Source organism: Xenopus laevis, chromosome 5S (assembly GCF_017654675.1).
Source record: "Xenopus laevis strain J_2021 chromosome 5S, Xenopus_laevis_v10.1, whole genome shotgun sequence".
In the NCBI taxonomy this organism is placed as follows: domain Eukaryota; kingdom Metazoa; phylum Chordata; class Amphibia; order Anura; family Pipidae; genus Xenopus; species Xenopus laevis.
Genome location: NC_054380.1, coordinates 141,402,089 through 141,412,719, shown reverse-complemented (window position 1 = coordinate 141,412,719; position 10,631 = coordinate 141,402,089). Strand labels below are relative to the sequence as shown.

General features: G+C 39.4%; 1 protein-coding gene across 1 annotated transcript; it reads right to left on the bottom strand.

The window, feature by feature from the left end:
• Nucleotides 1–954: 954 nt before the first annotated feature.
• On the bottom strand, nucleotides 955–10,294 carry LOC108717517 (vomeronasal type-2 receptor 26). The gene is made up of 9 exons (XM_041564156.1): nucleotides 10,180–10,294; nucleotides 8,970–9,015; nucleotides 7,941–8,232; nucleotides 6,086–6,916; nucleotides 5,185–5,412; nucleotides 4,014–4,135; nucleotides 3,449–3,488; nucleotides 2,828–2,951; nucleotides 955–1,853 (listed from the first exon to the last, which is right to left on the bottom strand). Exons 1-9 carry the CDS (start codon nucleotides 10,292–10,294, stop codon nucleotides 955–957), a joined length of 2,697 nt encoding a protein of 898 aa, XP_041420090.1.
• Between the last annotated feature and the right edge of the window lie 337 nt (nucleotides 10,295–10,631).

Genomic DNA, 10,631 nt, shown 5'->3' with positions numbered 1-10,631 from the left:
CGTGTCCCCAGTGTAGGAGTGTATTGCGTATTAGATTGGCCAAGCTATTTTACTACTGTTTATATAAAGTTTATATTTGTTTCATTTGCAAACTGTGTGTTTTATTATTCCTAGTGGAAGTTCCCTGAGGTGTGTTCCTAAGTGTTCCCTAGGCAGAGGCACTGCGCTGTAATTCCCAGTTCCCAGTACTTTTCATATGCAAAATGGACTCCTGCCCCTGGATTGCCAAGGGTTAATTGCAATTTAAAGAGACAGTAACCAAATAAGGGTTACATATCTATAGTAATAAGCTAAATCAACTAGACTTGCTGGGGTTTTTTTCTATTGTAGATATTTCGCTAGTCATTCAACTGGTTTTATCGGTTTAGAATAACTTGTACAATAATCATTCTGGAGTTAAATCCCCTTTAATCTTGCTTAAATGAGCATCGGAAAATGGACTAGGTTAGGTAGCGCCTAGTGTGCCTTGAATGCAATGCTGACCCCTGTGCAAAGGTTTGTAGGAAGGCACATTGTCTCTCATGGAAAGGTAGGAGAAGGGAAGTAGGCATCAGCCTGGGGCAATGTGGTCTGGGACACCTTATTCTGGTTATATTGCTCTACTTACCTTTTATCCTATGGCACCCACCAATGCTGCACTCTGCACTTCATGACAGATTTTTTTCCAGCGCAAAGTGCAATGAGACCTTGGACAAAAGTGTTGCACTTTTGAGTTTCATGTCACCACGATGATGATGTTTTTACCTTTAGGGTAAAAATACCAGGGAAGTCAACACCACTCAGAAGAAATTAAAAAGTAACTTGGATGATTGGTGAAACTTTTCCACGGTCAGTCTGATTTCGACTTACTACAACTATATCTATCATGACCTGGAGGAATAAAGACCTTCACATGAGTTTGCACTCCATGAACTGCATTCCCTCATAGTAGTCATTGTATTTCCCTTACAATTATTAATATGTTCTAATAACTGTACCCCTTGTGTTCAGTTCAGGCCATAGGAAAATAATACAACATTTGGGAATGAATATACAACCCAATAATCCAGCACTGGAAGATAAAATGGCAAATATCTCAACTGCCACCATTCTACTCCCCTTACTGCTCAGGTATGCAGGGACAAATGTCACCCACACGCTACAGAACACCAACATACTGAAAGTGATGTTTTTAGCCTCATTAAATCGGTCAGGGAAATCCTTGGCTAGAAATGCAGCAATGAAACTTAGAACTGCTAGGGCACCCATGTATCCAATTATACAAAAGAAAAAATAACCAGATCCCTCATTACACATGAGAATAATTATATCTGCATCAGAAAGAGCATCGGCCTCAGGAAATGGGGGATTGTAGACCATCCATACAATGGAGATTATAATTTCACCCAAACAACATATAATGACTAGTATGATGGACAATTGGGTTCCTACATACTTCTTCAGCTTGCTCCCAGGCTTTGTGGCATTGAAGACAATAATAACTGTGAGAGTTTTAGCCAACACAGAAGAAACAGAAATGGTAAATACAATCCCAAATGTTGCTTGCTGGAGGAGACAACATATCTTGGTTGGCCGCCCAATGAATAATAAAGTGCAGAGGAAACACAACATGAGAGAGATGAGGAGGAGACAGCTGAGATTTCGGTTGTTGGCTTTCACTATAGGAGTCTCACGGTACTTTATAAAGATTCCCTGGATTACAGCACAAGTGATGGAGAATGTTACGGAGATGGAGGATAAAGCAGCACCCAAAGAGTCATCATAGGAGAGGTAATTTATATTCTTTGGGATGCAGCTGTTTCTTCTACTGTTTGATTTTTCATATTTAGAACATTGTATACAAATCTGGGCATCTGTAATAACATTGAAAAAAGGGGTGTTAGATTCTAGGGTACAACCCTATTTGGAATATCAAGGACTATTATCAGACAGCTTACTATTCAACTCAATTATAACTAGTTTCCCATTGTTTCCCATTTGAAGTTAGTTTCAAATCCCTTCCATGGGACCCTACATTGTGCAGTAGATGGACACGACAGGTCAACTGTCCCAACAGGCAATCATTTCAAGAGAGTTTTTATTCTACAAGGACAAGTGTTGCTGAGGAACCAATGCATCAGGGGTTTTAACCCCAGTGAAAAACTCATTAATAAGTAAGTGATTTTTTAAACCAGTGATAGAAATATTAGTGGAAGAAATAGATATATTTATAATTATTATAAATGTATGAATCCCAGGAAATGGACATATTTACTTAAATAATGGAACAGTCGTAACTAAAAAGACAATGGAAATAGTATCCTTTATTGTTCTGCTATTCCACTAACTTCCCAAACTGTATATGGTTTAAGAGTATTTAAGTGAAAAAAGTTTTCATCTTCCCTGATCATGCTCCTCCTTCTGTAAAATAAACTAACTAGCCCTTCTAGACTTCCCTTGGAATTAACTCCCATCATGGTAGCATCTTGATGAAGACTGGGAAACTGGTGTACTTCAGATAACTGTGAGGAGACAGCAGACATGGAGACAGTGACCAACTCAGAGTAATTTAGGGGTGTAGTGAGGTTCGTGCCCTGTGCTTGTACCAGGGTGATATTTTTGAAGCTTTATATAAGACAGCATATTAGAGTTTGTGACTTTGTCTCATCTCTGTATAGGCCTTACTTGTCCTTTCTTTTGTAGGGCAGGGTGCAGAATATAGAGCGGCCTTGTGCTTACCAGTGCTGTACTCTGCACCACACACTAGAGGAAATGATTTTGCTCCCTTTAATGCTCTGCATTTCAGGTATTTGACAATGATCCCCATTACCTTTGATATCAGACATACCTGTTATGTTAGACATTTCCCCTCCAGAACACTGTACACAGGTATAACAGCAACTTGGTTTCCCTTTTATCTTAGCTTTCCTGAATCCAGGCTTACAGGGTTCACTACAATGAGAATGGACAAACTGTGGGGTAGAATAAACACATGAATTTAAAACATAATAATAAACATGAGAAAATAAATATTTTGGTATAACAAACTTATTTCCAGCACTTTTTTTTTAAACACTAAATCACAAAACAAAGCCAAGCCCATCACAAAAGGGAAATGCCTTAATTAGTAATAACCTGCTTGGAGTCAGCAATATAGAGGAATAGAACCACTTGCATCCTTTTCTGGGTATTCATACTCACTTGGTTTCAGAAATGAATAGTAACAGCATTTCAACTAAATGGGGCCCTTGCATGTACGAATGCCTACTATTAAGAGCTCATGCACAATCCTACTATCACTTATGTTGGAACCTATCCTCAGCAGTCTTTGGGGGAAGATTTATGGGAAACAATTCTGGGACAACTAAGGGAATCTTTGCTTGAAGAGGCCCAATTGGGAGCCATAACCGTGGGTTAAACTCATCTCTACAGGAAGAATGATTCTGAAGAAACCAAAGGACATTCTTACTCTATATCCTTCCTGCTTAAAGGCAGTTTTGAAAAGCAAACTAACAAAACACATATGCAGACCATAAGAAAAAAACCTCACAATTCCCCAATAAACTGCACTACAGGGGGTCATTGTTCCAGTCAGTGGAGGTTGTTCTACTGCATACATTTACTGTAACATAAATGTATACTAAAAAATCCCCTATTCTTTTACATCCTTGGGGACGCAGGAACACTGGACTTGCCAAAGCAGTCCTATCAAGTGACATACAAGGGAGGGAAGAAACAAGACCATTGAGCCTTCCTGAAAAAAAAATAAAGCCAGTCAAATCTATACAATTTAGCAAATGTGTGAATGGAAGTCCACGTGGCAGACCTACACAGCTGAAGAAACCATATTTCTCCAAGCCTAAGAAGCACTTAAATGTCAGGTCAAGTTCTAACCTCACACATGGGACCCTTATCAAGAGCTGTATATGTCTGATAAATTGTTTCCCTGATCCATCTAGATATTTTTGTCTTCGTTGTAGAATCTTCTCTTTTTGAGCCTAAAGGATTTAAAAATAGTAACAAGAGATTCTGACTGTCTAAAAGTCCACTTCACATAGTCCACATGCAACAAATGAAGCCTAGCTTCCATGATCTTTGAATTAGCACATAAAGATGGGACCACAAAAGGCTGGATATCATAATACTCAGACACGGCCTTAAGTAGAAAAGAAACAAGAGTTCATGAAACCACCTTATCAGGGTGAAAGACCATATAAAATGGAGAGACTGATCAGCTCAACTCGGACACATATCGGGTCAACTATTTGCCATCCAAATCTGCAACCTTTATCAACCATCTGAACGGCCTTGGAAGGAGACTCTTGCAATGCCTTGAGAACCAATTTAAGATCCTGGAGGGACCACATGAGCATTGATGGAATATATATCATGACAGGACAGTTGAAAACCTTCCTAGACATGAGACTTTTATTTTTAAGGGTGGCAGAAACTCCCCCTTGCCTATGAACCAATGAATGGTCAATGAATAGTGCCAATTCGAAATCAAGAACCATTTTGAGTTCCCTTGGGAACCCTTGATCTGGGAAAATTTTTGAAATGTCAACTTAGTTCTCAAACCTAAGCACTAGAAACACACTCTAGCCATGCCTCCCTAAACCACCTCACCTTTCACTAACTGCCTGGCACACTATCCCAAGAAATATGTACTTGGTGCATTCTAGAGCAGAGTAAGGGTGAGATTCTACCCTCAAGCAGGTAATCAAAAATGTAATTAGGAAGACAATAGAAAAGAAATGTTCTATGTTTACCAGAGAAGAATTAGGGCCCAGGTGCACCATCCTGGACCAACAGTCATGGCAGTGGATAAACAAAAATGGTGAAAGAAAATAAAAAGTGAAAAACTCAATATAAATCTATAAATGTTGTTGTAGAACTCTTCTAGTGCAATAAGCATTTCAGAGTAATGCTTCAGTCAAACGTTTTAACAGATGAAAGGTCTGATGGTAGACCCAATGCCTCTGTGGGCCAAGACCCTTTTGCCCATTTATTAGAACAGCCCTGCTCGAGATGCCAAGTCCCCAAATTCTGGACATTGAACCAAAACAAAACAGATTTTGGAGGTTAAGCAGTAGAGATATAGAAGAAAGAAAATGGGTTCCACGTGTTTCTTTAGTGTTCTTGGGAAAGAGACGTTTGTGTCCACATTCCATGAACTCAGGGACCAGATTTTATCTATGATGTTACCTCTGAAAAATAAGGGCTCCATAGATTGGCACTATTATTGACAAATAATTGTTCTCCATCAGATCTGGATGTGTCAAAGCTTCCAGCCTTTATGCTCTGTATATTTCCTCCTCTTAAAAAGTGCCATTTCACAATATCATAATGGGCTGGTGGGTCTCCGTTGTCTGTAAAGTAGATCTTGTCTCCAGAAGAAGTTGTGAATGCCACATATCGTATCAATGCATTTAACTTAAAAAATCGAAAGTACATATACATAATTAGTAAATAAATATTAATATAAATATATAATATATATATATAAATATTAATATGAAATACTGTACTCCTGCTTGTATCCTCCATAATTTGAAAATTAGTGTTGAAATATGGTGGACAAGTAGGACTTTAGCACAGCAGAGATAAATCCTTGACAAGATATTACAAGGCATCTGATCTCCTGATTGTAAGTGATAGATACTCGAGTACAGTAAATATTTAATTAGTTCCAGCATGCACATAAAAAACACAGATGACTCCCTTATTTCTTAGATGAAAGAACCAACAAAAAATCACAGGTTAAGCAGCACTGATATAAAGTATTCCTGCCACCGTTTTTCAGTACTCCACCTTCTATCCTCCAATCTTCCTACCTATCATTGCTCTCAGTACCAGTATCAGGATCCCAACCTCACCCCCTTCTTAACCTTGGGATTGGGCTTGAGTTGGCACTTTCTCAAGAATACAAGAATAAGATTTCTTAACTATATCTTTAAAGTCCAATGGGTTACTCTGTTAACAAGTAAACAAAAAAAACTGAAGACCAATTGCACATTGTCTCTGATTATTACTGTCTACATCAAACTAAAAGTTAATTCAAAGGTGAATCACCCTTAAACATATAATTACTATAAAAAGAACTAACCTGCCATGGTTTAAAATAATTTTGTAGGTTCTCTGCTGATTTAGGGTGATTTGTCATTGTGCCATACAGTTCATGGAGAGCGTGAGCCATTGCGTAAACTGCAGTGTAAACCTGATAAGATATCTTGAAATTAAATGTTTCATAGGCTGCCAGATCTGTATCATCAAATGATTCATTCCCTGTACATTTTGGAAGAGGCATCTTGGTCATCATCTGTGGGCCGAGGTCTGAAAAGGTGCAATGAAATAAAATTTCCCAGATTTGTAGGAACAACGTATCATCTCGATATTTGAATGGAGTTAAAGAATAGAAAAACTGCTTAAAACCAGAAATCTCTCCTTGCTGGAAGGAAAGCGCCAATGTGCCGTTGAAAGTTACTTCGATTTGTGATAATCGTAGCTCTATTACACGGGAGAAAGATGAGGACGCAATCCATATTTTCTCTGGCACTTTAATACGAGCAAACACATTATTAAAAATGTCAATATACTGTGAATTGATAAAAAGAATAATCACTTTAGCTGAGGTCTTGTAGATTATTTCCCTGATGTCTTTTTGTGCTATATATCGATTTATGTTTGTTAGCCAATTTTTAAGTCTAAAGAGGAAGGCCAAACAGCCGCCATCTTGGTTCATTTCCTTTTCCAGCCTTTCACTTGCCCTGTTCCCAGTGTCATCATTCGATACAATAAGTCCAACCCATTTCCATCCAAAATGCCTAATCAGGCTCAATATAGCATCAACTTCAGATAACTCATTGGGGATCATTCGGTGGAAAGATGGAAACTCTAGTTGATTATTAAATATGGGATCAGTGGAGCCATAACTGATCTGCAGGTAAAAGAAATAAAAACTGAAAATCATCTCATTGACTCTGAAGGAACAGGGTTTCATAGCCCCTCATCTCCATGAAAGGCTTTTATTATGCTCTTCTGACTTGAGAAAGATTCACAAATGAACTCCATGATGGAGAATATCTGAATAGTGGAACAAACCTCCTGGCCCTAGATTGATTTCCCAATTTCTCATCCATAAATTGAGAGGAGGCAGTATTGGGTAATTTCTTCTGTTGCAACAGATTGACTGAGATGTAATGAGATTAAAGGAGAAGTAAAGCATAACAAAGAAGAAGAGTAAAAATGCTGCATTTTCTGTTTTACGGTTCTGCACCAGCCCAAGCATCCCAGCTCCTTAGTAGGGAAGATCTTTGTCTATGAGGATGCCCCCCAGTAACTCATTTTCTGGACTGCTTTCACTAACCTGAGCCTAGGGGTCAACTAAGGGGCTGACAGTGTACAGAATATATACAATAAATATGTCATAAGAAAAGCCGAATTGGTAATTAATCCTGATTCTCATTTCATGGTTGTTCTGAAACCAGAGCAATTAGCATCAGAAGTTAATGATCTGCCCTGTAGCATCAGCATATGATTAGCAAAGACCCCTAAAGCTTAGCTTCTCCTTAGTTGTTCACAACACACTGAACATGTGAGTGTCATTGATACTTCTAACAAAATCCAAAAAGGGAATCTACAATGACAAGTTTGAAGACCTGGATCATTACAGCTGAACCTTTAGGTTGGAGCATTAAGTTCAGTATATAAAATATGTCATTACCAGATATACATACTTATTATAAGGGTTTCGTTTTCCTATAACGTATAGTACATACTAACTGTGCCTAGCAGGTTTCATTACAAAGCCGTTGGTTAGGTGGTATAGTCTACATTGATAAAACTGCCCAACAAAAATATTTCTAAAATGAATGCCTTCCTCTACCCTTCAATAGGTGCCCTGCACTGCATTACAATTTAAGATGGGAACAGTCTATGGAATATGACATTCCAGCACAGACCTGAGGGTACCTGTAGATCCCTGAGAGCCACGCAATAGAGAGAGATGAAACAGAAGACATGTCTCCTATGAATCCCACAACCTTCCTGTTGTTCCAGCAGCTGTAATTTGGGATTGGTGGTTCTGTTCCAGACAGGATTCCAAAAGCATTTGCAAAAGATTTCATCCCCGAGGCACAGGAGTCATAGATCTGATAGCCCAAAGTCACATTAGGCAGAAGCTCCGGGTCCTTATTGATCTCCTCAATCGTATAAATAAAAACCAGTAGGTGCCGATAGTGTCTGAATGAAATTCTGTTATGTAGAGAGACAGGTGTAACTATTAGATCCTATTAATGAGGTTAGATATAAAGGTAATAGCAAACATTGCTCCCTGTCTCTCATTTAATATCCTCCTGAAAATAATTTTCGCTAATATTGAAGGTGCATTTTTTATTGTTCATTGTGAACTCACACCTAAAGGCTTTTCTCTTCTTTAAACAGGGATCATGGACAGGTACCCTGTGAATGGACTATAAGTATTTGCAATGTGAGTAGAGTGGATCAGCTCCTTCCCATGATCATTCAACATTCAAGTGCTCTCAGTGCACAAAGCTTCATCACAGGGGAAAGCACTTTAATATATTCAAGCTGTGAAGGAGTGAAGGTGAACAAATGCTACACATGGAGCCATGTACTTAGTGCAGACAAAAATTGGCCATATCATCATCATCATTTATTTATATAGCGCTGTCAAGATACGCAGTATGTACACTCTTCCCTTTAGGTGAATGCCCATTGCCCAGAGGGTAATTGCAAGTATTTTTTTATACCCCTTTACAAATACAAATAGATCTTGTGTAACCCTCAGGGCCATTTTTACCATATAGATACCTACAGTAAGAGCTAGTGTCTACAGCAGCAGCTTCAGGGGAGAGACCATTGGGTGCCTGTGTGATAAGTAAAAAAAAAGCACAATATAAAAACAAATTCCCCCAGCTGACAGTTGCTTGCCACTACATCTGGCAGTGAATCTGAGGGCCAGGGGGTACCTTTCAATACCAACAAAATATATGCATTTCTGCATTGCCTGGGTCGCTACACAACAGACAATAAATACATTTATTGAATTTTGTCCTCCTGAGACTGTGAACTAACAGAATTCAATACTATGTGAAGACGCAATGCAGTGATTTATCCTATAGGCAAAGAGAAAATAAGAGTAATTTGCTCTCACAATGTGCACAGTGTACCCCAATGGAAATTAAGGAATATATCATTTATTTGGAGAATTCCACCAATGATCAAGTCCCCGTCACTAAAGTAGTTCATCCTGTTGCTTTTACTTAGTTGGCACCCAAAGCTGGGACTGGCCATTTCAGCTGCAGCCGGTAGTACCTGGAACATCAGAACCACAAACAGAACCTTCATTGATCCACAGAACAGAACAAAAAGTTGGTCCAGGTTCATGAGCTGATGAGGGCAGAGAGAAGACATCTGTGTGCCAGTAACAGAGCAGCCAAACTGTATATATCTAGCAATGTTCCCTTATTTATATATCTACCATGAAAGGCAACCTATGAGCAGCTACACCCACTGACTTATTTTAGCAGCACAATTATAGAGTTTCCTAAATCAGCCATAATAGCCTGTGTTCCAGTACAGCAGCAGCCTTGGGATTTATGAACGTTTGCTCACAACATATCTTCTCTTTGCTTTCATAGAGCTGAAATTTAAAGCTTAGGTTTTTAGACTTTTTAGGTTCCTTCAAGTTCCTTTAATGTTCAAAAAATTGGCCAGGGCCTCCCACAAGCTTAAAACAGGGTCTCAGATATATGAGGATTTGCTGTATCAGCTGTAGTTGCAAGAACATATAGAACTTTACAGTCCAGTAGGGCTCCACCATCATATTTAGCCTAAGTGGAGCTTGCTGTCATAAAGGGGCTGATTTTGAGATTGCATTTGCGAAAATTGTGGCCAAAAAATCATGACCACAACGTTGAGAATAAATTGTGATCCCAATATTTTGGTATGCTGGATGACCCCTTGTTCGGTGTGTTCTTTTCAAAGGGTACCCAGTATGAAGCACAACATCAATCAAGGATGTCAGAGTTGGCAAACACGGAATTTGAATAGTGATTAATATGAATTTCAGCAGACACCCCTCTTAAAGTCATGTCTTTTGGTTGGTTCCCTACCAGTACCTCATTTCCTTGTTATTGGGTTAAAACCCATGTCCCCATTTGTACTTATTTTACATACCCAGTTCATTGGCCTGTAGGTTGATGACCATATACTGCATCACTGTAACATATTGCTTGGCAGGGGGAGGTCCTTCCTCTTTGGCAGTATCGGTTGATCTGGCTGGATATTCCATTGAGTCAACAAGGCCCCAGAAGTGTTAGGTCCTAAAGGGACAGCCCAATTAGAGAAGTTGGGAGACAGGGACTAGAGATGTCGCGAACTGTTCGCCGGCGAACTTGTTCGCGCGAACATCGGGTGTTCGCGCTCGCCGGAAGTTCGCGAACGTCGCGCGACGTTCGCCATTTTGGGTTCGCCATTGTTGGCGCTTTTTTTTGCCCTCTCACCCCAGACCAGCAGGTACATGGCAGCCAATCAGGAAGCTCTCCCCTGGACCACTCCCCTTCCCTATAAAAACCGAAGCCCTGCAGCGTTTTTTCACTCTGCCTGTGTGTGCTGAAGAGATAGTGTAG

What these genes read in the sequence shown, in the direction of transcription:
- LOC108717517 (XM_041564156.1), bottom strand. Translation starts at nt 10,294, where the DNA reads ATGGAATATCCAGCCAGATCAACCGATACTGCCAAAGAGGAAGGACCT. An exon ending in CCTACAGGCCAATGAACTGG is followed by an intron (nt 9,016 to 10,179) that starts GTATGTAAAATA and finishes TCTGTTGTGTAG; the next exon opens with CGACCCAGGCAATGCAGAAA. An exon ending in TATTTTGTTGGTATTGAAAG is followed by an intron (nt 8,233 to 8,969) that starts GTACCCCCTGGC and finishes TCTACATAACAG; the next exon opens with AATTTCATTCAGACACTATC.